Source organism: Hibiscus syriacus, unplaced genomic scaffold (assembly GCF_006381635.1).
Source record: "Hibiscus syriacus cultivar Baekdansim isolate YM2019G1 unplaced genomic scaffold, ASM638163v2 tig00111273_pilon, whole genome shotgun sequence".
NCBI classification, from domain to species: domain Eukaryota; kingdom Viridiplantae; phylum Streptophyta; class Magnoliopsida; order Malvales; family Malvaceae; genus Hibiscus; species Hibiscus syriacus.
In genome coordinates this window covers 987,457-1,009,510 of record NW_024063040.1, presented here as the reverse complement: position 1 = coordinate 1,009,510, position 22,054 = coordinate 987,457, and the positions used below count along the sequence as shown (strand labels likewise).

The following is a 22,054-nucleotide window of genomic DNA, read 5'->3' as shown; positions in this document are numbered from 1 at the left end:
TCTATGCTAAAAACGAAGTCAAAAGTGTTTTAAAAAGAATACATGCCAATTCAAAGTGAAAAATTTTCTGATATGATAGTGTAAGGAGTGTACTGTCTTGTTAATAGAGTTAAATTGTTATGTTATATTAGATGTGTGATCATGAGAGCTTACAAAGTGAAGCAGAAGACAATAGACTGAAGGTAATAGCATTCACCTGCCCTGGCCAGGCAAGGAGAAGAGTGAAAACCTCAGGGAGTGCCTGTATAAAATTAGAGAATATTTTATGATGTGGAATGATATTTTGGTATGTTTTCAATTTTCTACTTCTTTAATTCATAGAATAAATGTATCAAAATAGTTAAAAGTGTTAAGAGCATCCGAGCTCAAGAGTGAATTTGGGAAAGATTATGTTGTTACAGACCTTTGAAAAATAATATGAAGATAATGTTAGAAGTTTTTCATTTCTCAAAAATGGATAAGTTAAATTGAGTAGTTTCGTTACTACGTGGGCAAGCTAGAGTATGATGGAAAAATATCACCATAAGGATGTTAAAAGACTTAGTGATGTGGTTATTATTTGTAGAAGAGTTCAAGAATAAGTACAAGGATGATCAGTTCATAAGACAAATGAAGCTCGAATATATGAGCTATAAACAAGGGAATTACACATGCAGGTGTATGAGTATAAGTTTAATAAGTTAAGCAGATGTATTGATGAGTTGATTCTGATTAAGAAATATAAGAATGATACATGTGATTGGTTGTTTAAGGCTTGCGCCTTAAATTAAAAGAGTGTTACTGGTTTTGAAATTGTTCTCATTTCAAGAAATGATTAATCGCGTTAAAGCTCTAGAGAGAACTAAGAATAAAAGGATTGGAGAACAAAAATCTCAGATAATTACGAGAATTAGTGCTTCATAGAGTTAAGCACCATAAAAGAAAGATAGAGATTCTGGTTTTCAACTTTAAACCAGATATGAATTAGTTGTATTCTCTGCCAGAGAATCAAATCAGATGAGAGTCTGACAGACTCAAGCTATAGGGTTTGATCTTGAAAGATTAAACAATGAGCTAATTAATAATAAGTCAGGGTTAAAGACAACCTTTGTGAATTGGGTTAAAAGCTCTGTTAGAAGTTATGAAAATTGAAGCAGAAAAATTATTTTAAAGGGATGAGATGAGTATTGAGATCTGGTAATTATTGAAACAAGTGGAGAAAACACAAGTATAAGAATGATAAAGAATAAGGTTTTGTGCAAGTAAAGTTTACTATCAAAGTTAATAAAAGTGTGATAAGGAGTGATAGTTAAGGATAAATATGTGTAAAATAAAAGAGCATGGGAGTATGAAGGACATGATATGGTTTAGTTATATATAAGACAATGCATATTATAAAAGGATAAATGGATAAAGAAATGAAAAGGATAGTATTGTGTATAAATAAAAGTATGAATATGATATTGAATATGATAAGAGTTTGCATTCTAGATGGAAAAAGTTAGCGTTGGCTAACAAGATTATGAGATGAAAAATGTATTGGAATTAGGAAATTTTAAGATATTGTCAGGATAAGATAATAGAATATGAAGTGGATTTGAATATAGTTGTATATTTTGATTATGTAAATGTGACGTAGTGAAGGAGATAAGGATTCGTATGTTTAAGAAAACATAAAGAGTAAAAGAAAAGTTTAAGAATGGATATATCAATGATTAATTTATAAGACAAAGAAAGTTACAATGTTTGATTTTAAACAGAATAATAGTACTGTATTTGAGTAAGAGTCTGAGTTTGAAAAGTTGAGTAAGATATCGTTGAGAGAAATTTTGATGGAAAAGAAGGTATATGATCTGGTTAATAAGGGTTGTATCTAGATTAAAAAGTTAAGGATTGTGTTCAGAAAATTGAATGCGCAACCGAATAATGTTAGAAGATCTCCACTATTCTAAAGTGGAGAATGTAGATGAAGAAAGTTAGAATGTTGAGTTTGAAAAATGGAAATTTAATGGTGTATGAGAATGAATATGGATTTGATAAGTTAAGTAAACTATTGTTGAGATAATTCTGATTTGGAAAGGGTGTATATGATTAATTAATCAGAGCTTATGTTCTAGATTGAAGAGTTGCTATCGACTAATTGTAATAGTAAAGGTGATAGAGTTATAAGATTGGAAGAAAAGATAAAGTGAGTTAATAAAGTATGATATGGATTTGAATATGGTTAGGTATTTGGATCATATAGATATGATTAAGGCAATGAGAAAAGTATTTACAGGTTTTAAAGGGAGATTTAAGGGGAGAAAAAAATACCAAGTACAAGAGATGGTAAAGAATGAGGTTCCATATAAGTGAAGATGCTTATCAAAGTTAAAAAGATGTAATAAAGATCGGTAATTAGAGATGAATATAAGTGATAGGAAAAGAGAGTATGTGAACATGAATTAAAAGATATGACCTATGTATAAGGAAATTTTGAAGAAATAATAGAATAAAGAAATGAAAGGTTGAAATATAAAGGATCAAATGTGATAAAGGTTATATAAAAGTTTAGATGATAAGTTGGTATAGAAACACGAAAAGTGTGCAAGGTAATGTGAAAGATTGTTTGATTCCGTAAAGTAAATGTTTAATCACAATTGAAGAAGATGAAAGGTTATGTTCTTGGTCAAAAGATGATGGAATAAAAGTTTGGTTATTGTTGCAAGGTAATTAAAATTTTATAAGGAATTTGATTGATTTTTGATGTTAAGTGATGAAAATGAATGTTATTGTCTACGTGATGAGTGACATTATATGAATTTTAGAAAGATCAAAGGAAAATGCAGAATCGAAGGAGAGAAAAAATAGAAATGGATGAGATTACTGGTTATCGTTTATATGATAAGTGACAGTAGATGAATATATAGGGAGAAAAATAATTGAAGAGCTAAAAGAAGGAAATAGTAAGTAAAGAATGTAACATGAGAACTGTAACATCCGTAATACCGGGTTAGTGACCAAATTGTAAAGTTTCAGAATTTGGTGACTAAAGTATAAGAATGAAATAGTTCAATGATTATTGGATATATATGATGAAGGTTAATTAGTAATTATTAAAGGAAATTAAGGGTTAAATGGTCATTTGACCAGAAAGATTTTTATATTTCTTTTTAAGGTAATATAAACGTGGGAAATTTGAGAAGCATCCAGAGTTCTCTTCTCCTTTCTTCTTCTTCATACGTGGGAGAGCAAGGCAAAGGTGAGAGTTTTATTAGTTGATTATTATTTGAATTTTAGGTTTGGTTTTGATTCTTGGAGTATTATATAAGCTTAAGGAAAGCTTATATAAGCTTTAAACATCAAGAATAGAGAATTAAAAAGGAAATGATATGAAGGGGGTAGAAATGAAATTTTGTTACATAAAGGTTTTTGAAATTCTAAGGATGAATTTGACTTGTCAATGGTTAAATTAAGAGATTTGGAGTGATAGAATTGGATTTAGAACATATAGAAAATTTGGTATGATTCTTGAATCTCATAAAGAAGATAGGATTTTGAGGTTAAAGATGATTTACATGGATATAAGTTGGTTCAAATTATAGTAGTTGAGTTTAATGTCATAAGAGGGGCTTAAAATAGAAGAATTAAGGGAAGAGTTGATGATTTACGTGCTAAAATGTCAGTTTTGGGCAATGTGCATCGATGCACATTCATTGTGCACTGATGCATCGATGATAAATACCAGAAATTGTTTAAGGTGCATCGAATTTAAATAGAAAACATCGAATGAGATTTATGCATCGATGCATAAGGAGTGCATCGATGCATCACCATTAAATACAAACATCGAATAGGATTTATGCATCGATGCATGGTGTAGTGCATCGATGCATACCTTCATTAAAAGATGGAAATTGGCTTTTCTTTGAGACTAAGGAGTGATAGTTTCGAATATATCAATCAGTATGCTGATAAGTATTAATGTATTATTATGTAGATATAGAATGAAAGCTTGTTCCGGAATAAACTAAGGATTAGGATTGATTCAAACAACGAGGCCCAGGTGAGTGCATCTTATCGTATAAGATTATATGGAAATTGGACTTGTGATAAGTCTATTCCTATAGTAATAGCTCATTAAGTCGTGATTATAAGTATGTTAACGATATGAAGTGTATGTATGTTGGATTATATGAATTGATAGGTTTTGTTTTGCATGTGCTATGTGGTTTATGTAAAAATACGGTTAAGTGTTAATGAGAGAATATAAAATAAATTATGAATTATGAATAGAAGAAGTCAAGAGATGTAGGGAAATAAAAATATATGTTTATAAAGAGTCATAGGAGAACAATATAAGTAATATGATAATGAAATATAAGGCTATGTGAAAGGTTCTAAGTGTTTCTATCTGTTATATGAAGTATATGATCATATGTGAACAAGATATGATAAGTATGTTTACATGAATAAATGTGGTTGGGTGAGAAATGATAGAAATTATATGAAAACATGTATAGGTGAATTAGCTTTGTAATTAGGTAAATATATGAAATCATAACTATGAATTATTGATGAAAGTAATCTATGTGATTATATGTTATATGAATACAAGAACATGAGATATGTGACATGTGAATTATATGGAAATGATCTACGTGTAAGTGAACTATGTGACTATGTGATAATATGAAAAGAAGCTATGTGATACGTGATATGTGAAAGTGAATTACATGTTTATGTGAATATTTGAAATGAAATAAATGATAATGCCCATGTTATGTGTCATGAGAGCTAGGGGTATAGTTGGCATGCCAAGAGTCGAGGGTCTACGTGGTCCTTCGGGATATATGTATATTCTTTGGAACATTTATGAGGTCTTTGAGGCACATACTTGGTCCTTAGTATATGTATATGATTCTTAAGGAATAATATGTGGTCCTTAGGGACATTATTATATGGCACTACGGTGCAATTCTACGCGGTCCTTCGGGATATATATATTCTGTGGAACATGTGAAGTCTTGTAAGACACATACTTGATCCCTAGTATATGTATATGATTCTTAAGGAATAATATGTGGTCCTTATGGACATTATTATATGGCACTACGGCAATGCGGCACTACGGCACTACGGTGCAATTCTACGCGGCACTTCGGTGCAATTATACGAGCTGTGGTGATAGCATTAGTTCACAACCTCTATAGACTCACATATCGATAGTTCTCACATATGTACATGGGCTAATCCAGAGAGATGAACAAATATATGTTAGTGGTATGATAAATGTTATAGAAATGATATGATGTTGGGTGTGTATAGTGTTTGATTGAAAAGGTTAACCATAAAAGTATGTGATTACATGATAAACTTTTAATGATGAATTATGTGTATGTATTTACTGTAATTAATCTGATATGATTTTATATGATACGAAGAATGCATGGAATTGGTATAACATGATAGTGTGTAGTATGTATTTACTGTAATTAATCTGATATTTTATATGATACGAAGAATGCATGGAATTGGTATAACATGATAGAACAGAACATGCATGTATTGATATATGTTATAAAGTGCATTAAAAGTTGTTATGCCTCACTAAGTCTTCGACTTAGAGTGTGATTGTTTCACGCTTAGGTTTCGAGAAGAGTAAAGAGTAATGCGGAGCAAGACAGGTCAGTTCTCCTTACCAAATGTCAGATCAGAAAATATATGTACTGGTTATAGAGTGTAGTTGGCATGTAGTCTAAAGATATAAATTGTATGAACTCTGATATTTTTGTAAACGTTTTGAATAAGTTAAATGTTATCAAAGTTTTTAAATTACTTACTATTTTATACGAATAAATGTTTGAAAAGTCAATGTGATACTTCGGACTCGTATCCGGATCAGATACGGGTTGGGGGTGTTACATTTAATGGTATCAGAGCTATGGTTTAGCCGATTCTCGGCATAAACCGAAGTCCAAAGTGTCATACAAGGTGTACATGCTAACATAGATTGAAAAATTTCTGATCTGATAGTGTAAGGAATATGTTGTCTTGCTAATATAATAAGAATAGTTTAATACAGTAGAAATCCGATCGTGATAATTTCGAAGTAAGTGAAAGGTGATATTCCTGATTGTGATAGCTATTCACCTGCCCTGGCCAAGCAGGATGAAGGCGGACACTCAGGAAATGCCTAAGATCAAAAGTTGATTTCAGAAAGTTGAAATCATATCTGAATATGATAGAAAGTTTTCATCGTTTGGAATCGGAAACACGATATAGAGTAGTTTTGTTTTATATGGATTAGATAGAATATGGTGAACATGTGTCACCATAAGAATGTTCAAAGATCTAATGATGATTACGTATAGAAGACTCAAGGATAAGTGCATCAGTGGCAAGCGTATAAGATGTATAAGTCAAGCTTATGAGTTCGAAATGAAGGGATAACATTGTATAAGCCAGAGCGTTATATGATAGGGTTTGCAGTTTAAGACGGAAAAGTTAGCGTTGGCTAACAAGAATATGTGATGGGAATGTACTGGAATTATAAGATTATAAGATATTGTCAGGATATGATACCAGATCTGCAATGGATCTGGATATAGTTGCATATTTGGATAGTAATGTGGTATAGTAAAGGAAAAGGAAGTAAAATTTGTATATTTAAGTAAAGATGAGGATTGATAAGAAGAGTTTGAGAATGTGTATATCGATGATCAATTATAGACACAGGAAGTCAGAATGTTGAGTTTAAGCAAAAGAAATTTCAGGATGTATGAGAATAGAGGTGAAATTGATAAGTTGAGTAAGCGAATTTTAAGATAATTTCGATTTGAAAGGATGTATGTGTTTGGTGATTAGGGTTTGTACCCTAGATTGAACATATGTTATTGACTAGCTGTCAGAGTAAAGGTGATAGAGTTATAGATTGAAGAAAAAGATAAAGTTGAGTTAATTGATTATGATGTGAATTTGAATATGGTTGTATATTCTGAGCAGATAGCTATGATGTAGAAATAGAGATAAGTATTTGCATGGAACCTTCAGGAAGGAAAATACAAGTATAAGAAATAATAAAGAATGAAGTATATAAGAAATGGGTTATTAGTAATGAGGATGCAATGAAGATTGGTACATAAAGATGAGTATAAGTGATAAGACAAGTGTGCAAGGTGATGTGAAAATATTGTTTGACTCCTTAAAGTATGTTTAATCACATGAAGAAGATTTAAAGTTGTGTTTTGGTCAAGTGATGACGAAATACAAGTTTGGTATGATTATAAGGTAATCAGAGAGTTATATGAAGAATAGATGGATTTGATATAGAGATGGATGTTTCTGTCAACGTGATGAGTGACATTATTGAATTTTAGAAAGGTCAAAGGAAAAATGCATAGTCGATGAGAGAAAAGACAACAATGGATTGAAGTTACTGTTTGCTGTTTAAATGATAAGTGACCTGATATGAATATATATATATATAAAGGAAAAAGATAATTGGAAAACTTAAGGATTGAAAAGTAAGTTTCTGATGATGACAAGAAAGAATAAGTCAGGGAAGCAACATAAGAACATTAGAAGATATGTTCTTATTAGGATGTGTAGTGAAAATTCGAGGGCGAATTTTCTTAAAAGGAGGGGAGATTTGTAACATCCGCAATACCGGGTTAGTGACCAAATTGTAAAGTTTTAGAATTTGGTGACTAAAGTATAAGAATGAAATAGTTCAATGATTATTGGATATATATGATGAAGGATAATTAGTAATTATTAAATGAAATTAAGGGTTAAATGGTCATTTGACCAGAAAGATTTTTATATTTCTTTTTAAGGTAATATAAACGTGGGAAATTTGAGAAGCATCTAGAGTTCTCTTCTCCTTTCTTCTTCTTCATACGTGGGAGAGCAAGGCAAAGGTGAGAGTTTTATTAGTTGATTATTATTTGAATTTTAGGTTTGGTTTTGATTCTTGGAGTATTATATAAGCTTAAGGAAAGCTTATATAAGCTTTAAACATCAAGAATAGAGAATTAAAAAGGAAATGATATGAAGGGGGTAGAAATGAAATTTTGTTACATAAAGGTTTTTGAAATTCTAAGGATGAATTTGACTTGTCAATAGTTAAATTAAGAGATTTGGAGTGATAGAATTGGATTTAGAACATATAGAAAATTTGGTATGATTCTTGAATCTCATAAAGAATATAGGATTTGAGGTTAAAGATGATTACATGGTATAAGTTGGTTCAAGTTATAGTAGTTGAGTTTAATGTCATAAGAGGGCTTAAAATAGAAGAATTAAGGGAAGAGTTGATGATTTACGTGCTAAAATGTCAGTTCTGGGCAATGTGCATCGATGCACATTCATTGTGCACCGATGCATCGATGATAAATACCAGAAATTGTTTAAGGTGCATCGATGCACATGCAGTGCATCGATGCATGAATTAAATAGAAAACATCGAATGAGATTTATGCATCGATGCATAAGGAGTGCATCGATTCATCCCCATTAAATACAAACATCGAATAGGATTTATGCATCGATGCATGGTGTAGTGCATCGATGCATACCTTCATTAAAAGATGGAAATTGGCTTTTCTTTGAGACTAAGGAGTGATAGTTTCGAATATATCAATCAGTATACTGATAAGTATTAATGTATTATTATGTAGATATAGAATGAAAGCTTGTTCCGGAACAAACTAAGGATTAGGATTGATTCAAACAACGAGGCCCAGGTGAGTGCATCTTATCGTATAAGATTATATGGAAATTGGACTTGTGATAAGTCTATTCCTATAGTAATAGCTCATTAAGTCTTGATTAAGTATGTTAACGATATGAAGTGTATGTATGTTGGATTATATGAATTGATAGGTTTTGTTTTGCATGTGCTATGTGGTTAAGCTTGTTCCGGAACAAACTAAGGATTAGGATTGATTCAAACAACGAGGCCCAGGTGAGTGCATCTTATCGTATAAGATTATATGGAAATTGGACTTGTGATAAGTCTATTCCTATAGTAATAGCTCATTAAGTCTTGATTATAAGTATGTTAACGATATGAAGTGTATGTATGTTGGATTATATGAATTGATAGGTTTTGTTTTGCATGTGCTATGTGGTTTATGTAAAATACGTTAAGTGTTAATGAGAGAATATAAATAATTATGAAATTATATGAATATAGAAGTAAGTCAAGAGATGTAGGGAAATAAAATAGATGTTTATAAAGAGTCATAGGAGAACAAATATAAGTATATGATAATGAAATATAAGGCTATGTGAAAGTGTTCTAAGTGTTTCTATCTGTTATATGAAGTATGATCATATGTGAACAAGATATGATAAGTATTTTACATGAATAAATGTGGTTGGTGAGAAATGATAGAAATTATATGAAAACATGTATAGGTGAATTAGCTTTGTAATTAGGTAAATATATGAAATCATAACTATGAATTATATGATGTGAAGTAATCTATTGAGTTATATGTTATATGAATACAAGAACATGAGATATGTGACATGTGAATTATATGGAAATGATCTACGTGTAAGTGAACTATGTGACTATGTGATAATATGAAAAGAAGCTATGTGATACGTGATATGTGAAAGTGAATTACATGTTTATGTGAATATTTGAAATGAAATAAATGATAATGCCCATGTTATGTGTCATGAGAGCTAGGGGTATAGTTGGCATGCCAAGAGTCGAGGGTCTACGCGGTCCTTCGGGACATAGGTATATTCTTTGGAACATTTATGAGTGCAATTATACGAGCTGTGGTGACAGCATTAGTTCACAACTCTATAGACTCACATATCGATAGTTCTCACATATGTACATGGGCTAATCCAGAGAGATGAAAAATATATGTTAGTGGTATGATAAATGTTATAGAAATGATATGATGTTGGGTGTGTATAGTGTTGATTGAAAGGTTAACCATAAAAAGTATGTGATTACATGATAAACTTTTAATGATGAATTATGTGTATGTATTTACTGTAATTATCTGATATGATTTTATATGATACGAAGAATGCATGGAATTGGTATAACATGATAGAACAGAACATGCATGTATTGATATATGTTATAAAGTGCATTAAAAGTTGTTATGCCTCACTAAGTCTTCAACTTAGCGTGTGATTGTTTCACACGTAGGTTTCGAGAAGAGTAAAGAGTAATGCGGAGCAAGACAGGTCAGTTCTCCTTACCAAATGTCAGATCAGAAAATATATGTACTGGTTATAGAGTGTAGTTGGCATGTAGTCTAAAGATAAATTGTATGAACTCTGATATTTTGTAAACGTTTTGAATAAGTTAAATTATCAAAGTTTTAAATTACTTACTATTTTATACGATTAAATGTTTGAAAAGTCAATGTGACACTTCGGACTCGTATCCGGATCGGATACGGGTTGGGGGTGTTACAAGAACATTAGAAGATATGTTCTTATCAATGTGTGCAATGAAAATTCGAGGACGAATTTTCTTTAAAGGAATGGAGATTTGTAACATCCTCAATACCGGGTTAGTGACCAAATTAAAATATTTTAGAATTTGTTGGTCAAAGTAAAATAGTTGAATAGTTCAATGATTTATTTGGAAATATTTCCTGAAAGTTTTTTGTAATTATTAAATGAATTAAAGGGCAAAATGGTCATTTGGTAAGAAAGATATTTTCCCCCTTTTATATGAATGATTCACGTGGAGTGGGGGGAGTTATCTACAAACTCTTCTCCATTCTTCTTCCTCCTCCCGTGAAGGATCCAAGGCAAAGGTGAGTTTTCTGGTTAATCAATTATTTGTTGATTTTATGAGTTAGTTTTTATCATTAGATGATAACTAAGCTTAAGGAAAGCTTAAGTTATCTTAAAATCGAAAGATGAAGAAGTTATGAAAGATTAAAGATGAGTATTTAAATGAATTTCCGGTAATGAGTTGATAAGTTGAATTTAAAGTTAAATTTGATTTGTCATCAGTTTAATTAAGAGATATTAAGTGATACAATTGAAATTAGAACATATTGAAAATTGGGTATGATTCTTGAAGTTCATAAAGAGGAGAGGATTTTGAGATTTAAGATGAGATAAATGGATATAAATGAGGTTAAACATGTATATGTAAGTTAAGAATATGAAAGGGGGTGAAATATAAAGTATTCAAGTTGAATTGAGTGAATTTTCGTGCTTAAAATAGGATTTATAGGCTTGAACAAAAAAATTCTAGATTACACAGAGGGAACAAATACCCCCTAAAGGAAAAATGGAATTTTTGGTTCATTGAACCAGCTTAAGTTATTAACATCAAGTTTAAGGTTTAGACTTCTGACAATTATTTTGAAAATTATATTTATGTAGATATTGAGCCTAAACAAGTTCCAGAACAATCAAAGAATTAGGATTGAATCAAAGCAAGGCTAAGGTGAGTGCAATTTAATTGTACTTATGCTATCGAAAAACATTGGCTTGCGATGAGCTAGTGATGGAGTTACTATAGTAAGAAGTGACTCCTAAAATGTTATATGATTGATATGATTCTTATGAGTGTATTTTAGTTTATAGGATTATAAGGAATTGGACTTGTGATAAGTCTATTTCCAATAGTTATAGTGTATGGAGTATTGATTATAAGGATGTGAATGACATGAAATGTATGTATACTTGATTATATGAACTGATATATTGTAACATCCTCAATACCGGGTTAGTGACTAAATTGTAAAGTCTCAGAATTTGGTGGTTAAAATAAAATGAATGAATAATATAAAGATTTACATGCAAAATATTGTGTAGGATGGAATTGAAAGGAAGAAGGAATGGAAGGAAAATAGAGTAATTGCAAGGAAAAATAATTAAAGAAGAGATAAGTATGTATATAAGGATACACGTGGGTGGAAGGGGAGAAAACACCCAAGACTTCCAAAGTTCTCTTCTTCTTCTTTCTTCCTTGTGCGTGTGAACCAAAGCAAAGGTAAGATTTCTGATTATTGAGTTTCTTGTTAAATTTAATATTGGGTTTTGATTATTAGATGATAACTAAGCTTAAGGAAAGCTTAAGTTATCTTAACATCAAAGGATGATGAAGTTAGAACAGATTTAAGATTTGAAGTTCTTAAATGAAATCTTGGAATAGAGTTCATAACTAGAATTGAAAGTTAAATTTGACTTGTCATCAATCTATTTAAGATATACGAAGTGTTAGAAGTGGAATTCAAACATGTTGATTTATTGATGTAATTCTTGAATTACATATGAATGATAGAACTTAGAGATTTAAGATGAAATAAATGAGTATAAATTGGTTTAAGGATGTGTACTATAGTTAAGAATGAAAAAGAGGATTAAACATGAAGGATTTAATCCAAAATGAATGAATTTTCGGGTTCAAAAAGAGGATTTTGGGAAGAGTGCATCGATGCATATTCATAGTGCTTCGATGCATCAAGGTTAAAACCCATAAATTGTTTGAAGGTGTATCTATGCACAGGTTGTGCATCGATGCACTCTTTTAAAATAAAAAGATCGAATGCAATTAGTGCATTAATGCATAAGGCATGTATCGATGCATCTCATTAATAATAAAACATCGAATGCATTTTATGCACCGATGCACAAGTAGTGCATCGATGCACACCTTCATTAAAAGATGAAATTGGCATTTATCTTAATCTAAAGAGTAAACCATTAGAGTATATTAGCTATAATACTGATATAGATCCATGTGTGATTATGTAGATACTAAAAGTAAGCTTATTCCGGAACGATCAAAGGATTAGAATCGAATCAAAGCAAAGCTAAAGTGAGTACATACTATATGTATAGTATAATGGAATAAGACTTGAGATAAGTCTAATTCCTATATTGATTTTCATAGTACAATAGTTGTGAACATGCATACATGATAATTATTGTAATACATGCATAAGGCATATATATGTTCATGTGATTGGATAAATGATGTATATATATGAATAGATGCAAATACAAATGTGATATGATATGTGATAAGAGAAAATGACATGAAATACATGATCACAAGAGAAATGACATGAGCTACATGATCACAAGAGAAATGACATGAGTACATGAACATATAAAATATAATAATAATGCCCATAGTATACGATATGAGAGCTATATGTGTAATTGGCATGCCAAGAGTCGATGGTATAATAGTCGTTCGGGACGTAGTCCTTCGGGATGTAGTGGTCCTACGGAACATATATGACAGTCCTTAGGGATGAATACTGAACTAAGGTTCGGTGTCCCATGAGGGAATTGATACGAGCTGTGGTGACAACATTAGTGCACAACCTCAATGCACTCACATACCTCTATTCTCAATAATATACATGGGCAATTGAAATACAAAGTACAGTGAAAGTGGTACAAGAAGGTAAGTTTTGTACATGCATGATATGATTATATATGTTATTGTGTAATAGATACATGCATATTGAAATGTCATGAAGGAAATGGTAAGAATGCATATTCATGAAGATATTATTGCATATTCATTTATTGCCTCACTAAGTCTATAACTTAGCGTGTAAGTGATTTACACTTAGGTACCAAGAAATAAGAAGATTCAGAATAGCAGTGGTACGGACAACAACATTACTAAGAAATCATATCAGAAGTAATTGACAAAGTAGGTATTTTGTTGTGTATAAAGTGTTGGTATGTAATAAGTGGTTAATTACGAATGCTCTGATCGATTTTGTATTAAGTGGTCTCTTTTATGTAAATTAAAGTATTTTGTTTTAATGAAAGTTTTAAATTCCCGAGATTTTTCTTTAAGAATCAAAGTTTGAAAAGTCAATGTGACATCTCGGACTTGTATTCGGGTCGAATATGAGTTAGGGGTGTTACATATATGCTTATATGTGCTATGTGATTTATGTGATATGTCATATGTGAAAATAAAATATGAACTATAGGAAATGATTATATGAGTATGTGAAAAAGATGATTCAAAGTATATGTGACATATATATATGAACATAGGTGGACAAGATATGACATAAGTATATGAATAAATGAGAAATGATATAACCATATGAAATGATCTATATGATTACATGTAATACGTGATTACATGCACTTGTGATACATGTTAAATGATTAAGATAGATGTTTACACATACATGTGGTATGTGACAGAAGAGAAAGAACAAGTGATATGAAATGAACAAATGATAATGCCCATATTATATAATACGAGAGCTATAGGTATAGTTGGCATGCCTAGAGTCGAGGGTTTCATAGGTCCTTCGGAACAATACAGTGGTCCTTCGGGATAATACAGTGGTCATTCAGGACAAATTTCATATGTCACTCAGTGGGACTTATACAATCTGTGGTGACAGTATTAGTGCACAACCTCAATATACTCGCATACCTTTAGTTCTCAACAGTGTATATGGACTAATAAAGAGATTTAATAAGTATACTGAATATGATATGTATATGTGATTGGTTATATGGAATAGATCACAGGATTTATGTAATGGTGTATTGCTTGGTTAATGCATGATATGTTATGTATAAGGGTGTTAAATTATAAGAATTAATGATAATGAATGTGAAATGTTAAACGTGTTGAAAATGATATATGTGTTCTATGATCTGTATAGAAATGTTTAGTATATGTTATATGATAAAAAGAATTAGTGACATGTGTACATGGGTTAATAAGAGATAATAACAAATACACTATATGTGATATGTATATTTGGTAATATGAAATATGTTATAGAAATTACATGATGATATGTTTATTCCTTGGTATAGTGATATATGTGTTATATGATGAATATGTGGTAGATAAAAGTGATTAATGATAGTATTTGCTGATGTATGCCTTTTGTTTATATGGAATGATATATGGTTATATTATATGTTTTATATGCCTCACTAAGTCATCGACTTAGCGTGTGATTGTTTCACACGTAGGTTTGGAAAGCGAAAAGAGAAGTAAAGAGGAACAAGACAGGTCAGTTCTCCTTACCGAAGATCAGATCAGAAGTGTAGATCGAATTACATGTATTTTGTTAGAAAGAATTTAGTTGGCATGTAATAAATAAAGGATTTGTATTGGTTACACTCTGATCGAGTTTTGGAATGTTTTAAACGTATAAACGTAAATGATAAATGTATAATGATGAACGTTTTAAATTTTATGAGTTTTATACATGTTTTGCCGAAGTACTGTAGCAGGGAATCGGTTCCCTGTAGCAGGGGAATCAGTTCCCATCCAACATTATGTTAAATTGTAACATTTTGGTACTGTTCACGGAATTGTTTATCACTGTTCATAGTACTGTTCATTATTGTTTATACGGTAATGTTCATACCGTATTTTACTGTTCATAAATATATTTTTGACTCAAAATTTTATACCAAACATAATTTAATGGAATATTGTGATATTTTGTTAAAAAGACTTCAAATGATTTGATATTTTGTAAAAATATCGTTTTTAAAAGTCAATGTGACATCTCGGACTTGTATTCGGTCGGGTACGGGTTGGGGTATTACAGTTTCGCCTCATGACGACTACACCATTCATGGGAACACTCAGCTGGTAAGTGACATCTTCTAAAGTAATATTCATTTCACTACTCGAAAAAATGAAAAGTGTGCTTCTCGGGCCTCCAACGTTCAATCAGAGCTGAAATCATTGTTGGGTTCACCTTAAAACCACACATAAATGTGGCTAGATACAGACCGAATTACTGAAGATATATAATCATCTGCTGATGCGGATCTCTCGATGTCATTCCGCGTTAACGAATGCCTCGTTCTTCTTCCGGAAGGAGTTCGAACAACGAAATATGAACATCATCAGAGCATAATATTTCTTGTTGGAAAGACTATTTTGGGGAATTCTTCAGAAACTACAAATTTTTCCTCAATTTTTTTCGTAACTATAGACAATAAAGATCCTAAACCCCAACCTCTTATTTGTAACCCCAATCTCAACGACTGTAAATGGCTATTTTTTTTATAAAAAAACAGATCGAACTAGTCACCTCGAGATGACAAATTCCATGGTAATCGTTGTTGTTGCTCGTTGCCCAACAACTATAAATGACTATTTTTTTAATATAATAGGGACTCGAAGAGTTTTATTGTTTTTTTAATTTATTTTTTTTAATAATTTTATAAATTATGAAGAAAAAAAATCTTAAGTAACTCGTCATCTCGAAGTGACGAATCTCATTAAATAAATTAAAATAACAGCCCGCGTGTGGCCACTGAATTAAGATTAATAAAATAATATATCCAATAAAACTCGTCACTTCAAAATAACGAATTCCCTTTATACTATAATATTTATCGTATTTTTCAAAATAAAAATGGGTTTACCCCATTGTACCAAATAAATTCTTGATTTGCCCCATTGGCCCAAAAAAAAAAAAGGCCCCCCCCGGGCCATATTCTTGACTTCATCCCCAATTTTAATCTATATATAAAATCTTCTTTAATAATAGTTGTAAAAAAAATAATATTTTGTTATTTAAAATTTTCTAATCTACTTGAAAGTCAACGTTAACTTTGTGTTTAGTTCTAAAACTTGACACGTTTTATTTTTCAAAGCCCAGCTGGAAGTCATATCAGGTAAGAAATGATGATGAAAAGAAGATTACAAATATTCATTTAATCTTAAATCATACGGCAGTGATGGCCCCCACTAAGAAATCCATACGACTATTTTCTTGTTTCCGGTAAAAAGCGGGTCCTACCATTGACATTTTTTGTCTGTTGGTGAATTTAAAGCTGTTAAAGTCAACTCCGCTGCCTCACTGTCCCAACCAAAATGAGATTCCCCATATTACTCGGGCACCCCATCCAGCGGTTGTTTTATCCGGCTTGGTCAAAGTGCTGACAATTTGTTAAACACGTTTAACGCGTTGATTGGGTATACATGTAATTGAAGAGCATAAGGCATTCAGATTGACCCTCTGCTCCTTTAAGTTTTTCTTCCTTTCTTTTATCTATTTCATCATCCTTTTTTACATTATTTCAATTAAGATATCAAGTTTTTGTTTCTCTATAAATCTAGAAAACTGCTGCTGGTTCTTATTCGTTGTCAAATTTGTGGTGGGTTTGGGCTTTTTTTTTGTTGAACAGAGATGACTGTTGAATTGATGATGGTATACGGTGGTGCCGGCGGTGGTAATTTTACAGGGAAAATGGTGGAAACTGCTTTGAAAGAAGCTACGAATTCTGGGATTCAAGGTGTTGAAGAGTTAATAAATTTGATGTCTAAAAGTCAAGAGCTTTTCGATCAAGATGTTCCTTTGAAAACCTTTTCTCCTTCAGAGTCGGCCATGGATATCCAAGCTGTTACGGACAAGACTGTTAACTCTTTCAAAGAGGTTATTTCTTTACTGGGTCGACCGAGAATCGGCCATGCTCGATTTAGACGAGCCCCTGTTACTCACCAAAAACAAGACTCACAACAAGCTGTATACAAGATTCAAGAGTGCGGGTCTCCTTTTCAAGTAACCAAATATCAAGAGTCAGCTTTCAAGCCTTTTTGTTCGACCCCAAGCTGTAGTTTGCCTCCTTTGCCTCCAAATCGCCTCCATAACAAAAGCAGTGCTCATTTGAGATCAAAGACTGGTGTTTTGGAGAGAAATGAATCGGCTAGTACCATAAATTTCTCATCTTCGCGGTCTTTGTCCGCTGGGAATTCAACTTTGTCTTCCTCTTTGAAAAGGAAGTGTAATTCATTGGATACTGCTGCTCTTAACCGTGGTTCATCCTCTGTTCGTTGCCATTGCTCTAAGAAAAGGTTGGTTTTCTCATATTCTTTTTTTGGGGTCATAGGTTCAATTTGAATCGTTCAATTGATTTGATTCCCAAGTCTGAAACTTTTGATTCAATTTTCTGTAGGAAATCAAGAGTGAAGAAGATCATCAGAGTTGCTGCAATTAGCAACAAGATAGCCGATATACCTCCTGATGATTACTCGTGGCGAAAATATGGTCAGAAACCGATCAAGGGTTCCCCTCATCCAAGGTTCGTAAATATTACTACTTTGCTCTTCAATTAACCGATCAAAACTTGTTATATTTTATGTTTTCTTCTGGGTTTTTTTAACTAGCCCGATACCTGTTTGACCAAATGCGCCAAATGCACAATAAATTCAAGCCTGCATTTGATGTCTTTTTGTTTTCAACAGCAAGTGTCATTGACTTTTATTTATAACTACCGAGTTAATTAATTTGTAAAAGCCGTGTGAGCCCGCCTAACTCGTTTCTTTGGACAACTTTCAGGGGATATTACAAGTGCAGCAGCGTCAGAGGCTGCCCTGCAAGGAAACATGTAGAGCGAGCTCTAGATGACCCAACGATGCTCATTGTAACATATGAAGCAGATCACAATCATAGCCACAACATCACCACTGTGTCACCAGCTTTGATCCTCGAATCATCTTAGGTCCCCACCACTCATGCAACCGGCCATGGACAAAAATGGAAAATGGTCTCGAAACAACAAGATTGGGTAGTTGCTCTTTAAAAAAACGAAAAAAAAAAAAAGGGGGAGAGAGAGAAGGTGTAGGATTCCGTATATTGGACATTGTTTAGTTTGGAAAATGAAAATAGGCATGGAATAGGATAAGCGTGAATTGGTGCGATATCAATCATGCAAGTAGTGGGGATTTCTTTTATTTTTTTTATTTTCTTTTACCCAATTATCACAATACTTTCCACCCTTTAATATTATAGTATACAATATATAGATGGATCGTGATTAAGCTTTAATTTGTTCCAATTTCCACTAAAGCATTGTTAAATGTATCTTGGTGATCAGATTTGATGCTAAACTATTCTAATTAGAGATAATATATTTTAAAGATAAATATCAAGACTCAAACCTATATAAGGTGAGAAAATATTAGTATCTTTAACCACTTAACTAGTTAAAGGGTCTCAAGACTAAACAATTATTGTTAGATAAATATTTGATGATCATAATTCGCAAGACAATGGATCTCTACTTGGAGCGGACCCATTAGGTTAGGCGGAAAAAATAATTGACTCAATAAGTCAATTCGGAATTTATTTTACAATCTACGATAAATACTACAGTCTATGGTAAACTCGTCACGTTGACGTGACGATTTCTAATAAAATATATATTTTTTATTATAATTTATCACATCGGGATGAAAAGTTTCAAGCCACTGTAATAAATGTCGTAGATCCCTAACTAATTTCCTTTGTGTTGTATTGGGCTAAATAATTAGCCCCTCAACAATATTGGGCCAATTTTACCCACTGCAACAGTAGTTGGGCTGCCAAAATGAACTCCAACTCCAACTGTGTTTGGGCTCATAGGCTTTGGTTGAGGCATTAGCCGCCTGGTCATGCTACATGGGTTTCCTTCCGCTTGTTCCTTGGGATAAGCTGAATGCGAGGAAAAAACACTTTTGGGTCAAGAAAAGTTATTATAAAATGTATAAAAAAAACCTTAGTATAAAAATAAGTGTCTAAACTATACTTAAAATTAACTTTTGGTACCTAAAGAATTTTTCGTTAAAATTATTTGTCTAAAGTTTTATCTGTTAAACTTTTAGACGTCTACCGTTAAAAAAATCGATAAGTGACGAGTGTTACGTCCAGATTTTTAAAAAACATTTTAAACAATATTTTATATTTTAAAAAAATATAAATGTGACACGTGTTAACGATTTTTTTAAACAACAAACACCTAAAAGTGTAACAGAGAAAACTTTAAGCACATATTTTTAGTGAAAAATTATTTAGGCACAAAAATATTTTTCAAAACATTTTTTAGGTACTTATTTTAGTATTAAGCAAAAAATTAAGTTATTATGTAATTATCTAATAATAGAATAAATTAGATTAAGAGAATTGTTCTTAGGATGAGTCTGTCACGCTCAACGAGTACCGATAAGTACCACATACGATAAGTACCATTAATTTAATTTATAAAAATTTAAAATTATAATGGACTCAACGTATATTTATAAATTAATTAAAATTTTAAAGGTACATTATTTAAAATAATTAGTAAACTATATCAGTGATCGCCTAATTATTGCTCATTTTCATTTTGACCATCATTTTTGAAATTTTGCCATTTGTCGTTAATATTTAACAGAGAAGTTGATGTGGCAGTTAAAATATTTGGTATAATTACACATTTTGTCACTGTTACTTATATATTATATCAATTTGGTCCTAATTTTAATAAATTAAATTAAACTTAACCCTCAAATCAAATAGTGTTAGGGCTGAGCAACGAAATCGAGAAAACTGAAAAACCGACACGAGCCGAGTAAACGGCTCAATTCGGTTTACCCTTATAAGGTTCGGTTTTCGGGTTGATTTAAATATTCAAATATTCTAATTCGGTTCGATTCGATTCAGATTTTCCATATGGAACTCATTTGTTTCATATTGATCAGGATAAAAAAATTGGTTCACTCTCCAGCCGGTTACCCACTTAGGCACTTACCCATAAGGGGTGGATAGGGGAATGTGGGATTCCCCCGGGAATGGAATCTACATTCCCCCGTTTGGTTTGGCTGGTAATATTTTATTACTATTAGGGGTGTTTGGTTCAAGGATTGTGGGATTCCCATGGGATGAGAATCCCATGTTTGGTTGGCTGAGAATCTCATTCCCGATAATGTTTTATTACCAATAGTAGATTTTTTGGGGTACATTACTGAGAATGTCATTACCTCTCTTCCCTTAGGTATTGTAACATTACAGGCGTTTTGGACTAAAATGCCCTTAAATTTTTATTTTTTTCCAAAAATATAATTCTTCTGTTATTGAATAATAAAAATTCTACGAAGGTTAAATTACAAATTTATCCTTAAATTATTTTAGATTTACAAAAAAAAATCTATAATTAAAATTTTATTTGAAGTTCAAGGGTTAAAATTTTTTTTACCCTTTCATTAAACATTTTTTTTATATTTTTAATTTTGTAAAAAAATTATATAAATATTATGAATTTAATTTTTTAAAGAAAATATATAAATATTTTACAATTTGTAATATTATACAAATATATAATAAGGACAATTTGGTCAAATATACATTTCAATAATCTTTTATTTCTTTAACCAAACACGGTAATCTTACATTCCTGCTAAACCAACTAAACACAAAATACAACATTCTCAGTAATCCTATTCCCTGATAATCTTTTATTTCTACTGGTAATCTTACATTCCGTGAACCAATAGTAGATTTTTGGGGTATATTACCGGGAATGTGATTACCTCCATTCCCTTAAGTATTGTGACATTGTCGATTTTTGGACTAAAATGCCCTTAAATTTTTTATTTTTTTTTCAAAAATATCATTGTAACACCCCCAACCCGTATCCGACCCGGATACGAGTCCGAAGTGTCACATTGACTTTTTAAACATTCATTCGTATAAAATAGTGGGTAATTTAAAACTTTGATAACATTTAATTTATTTCAAAGCGTTTACAACAGATATCAGAGTTCATACCATTTATATCTTTAGACTACATGCCAACTACACTCTGTAAACAGTACATACATTTTCTGATCTGACATTTGGTAAGGAAAACTGACATGTCTTGCTCCGCATTACTCTTTACTCTTCTCGAAACCTACGCGTGAAACAATCACACGCTAAGTCGAAGACTTAGTGAGGCATAACGACTTATAATGCACTTTAAAACATATATCGATACATGCATGTTCTTTTCTATCATGTTATAGCAATTCCATGCATTCTTCGTATCATATAAAATCATATCAGATTAATTACAGTAAATACATACAGACACATAATTCATCATTAACAGTTTATCATGTAATCACATACTTTTATTGTTAACCTTTTCAATCAAGCACTATACACACACAACATCATATGGTTCACGTAACACATTTCAAACCACTTATAACCCCATCGTATACATATCACATTCAGTATGCTTGTTTAATCACTTTATTAGCCCATGTACACTAGTGATAACTTAAGGTATGTGAGTACATTGAGGTTGTGCACACATATGCTGTCACCACAGCTCGATCAATGTC

General features: G+C 31.6%; 1 protein-coding gene across 2 annotated transcripts; it reads left to right on the top strand.

Moving 5' to 3' along the window:
• Positions 1-17,010: 17,010 nt before the first annotated feature.
• Positions 17,011-18,460, top strand: LOC120157574 (probable WRKY transcription factor 7). Of its 2 annotated transcripts, XM_039168667.1 has the most exons (5): positions 17,050-17,467; positions 17,504-17,700; positions 17,731-17,785; positions 17,887-18,012; positions 18,270-18,460. In XM_039168667.1, exons 1-5 carry the CDS (start codon positions 17,121-17,123, stop codon positions 18,430-18,432), a joined length of 888 nt encoding a protein of 295 aa, XP_039024598.1. In that variant the 5' UTR covers positions 17,050-17,120; the 3' UTR covers positions 18,433-18,460. The 2 variants fall into 2 exon arrangements, with proteins under 2 accessions (XP_039024597.1, XP_039024598.1); XM_039168666.1 differs by having other exon boundaries at positions 17,011-17,785.
• The last annotated feature ends 3,594 nt before the right edge of the window (positions 18,461-22,054 follow it).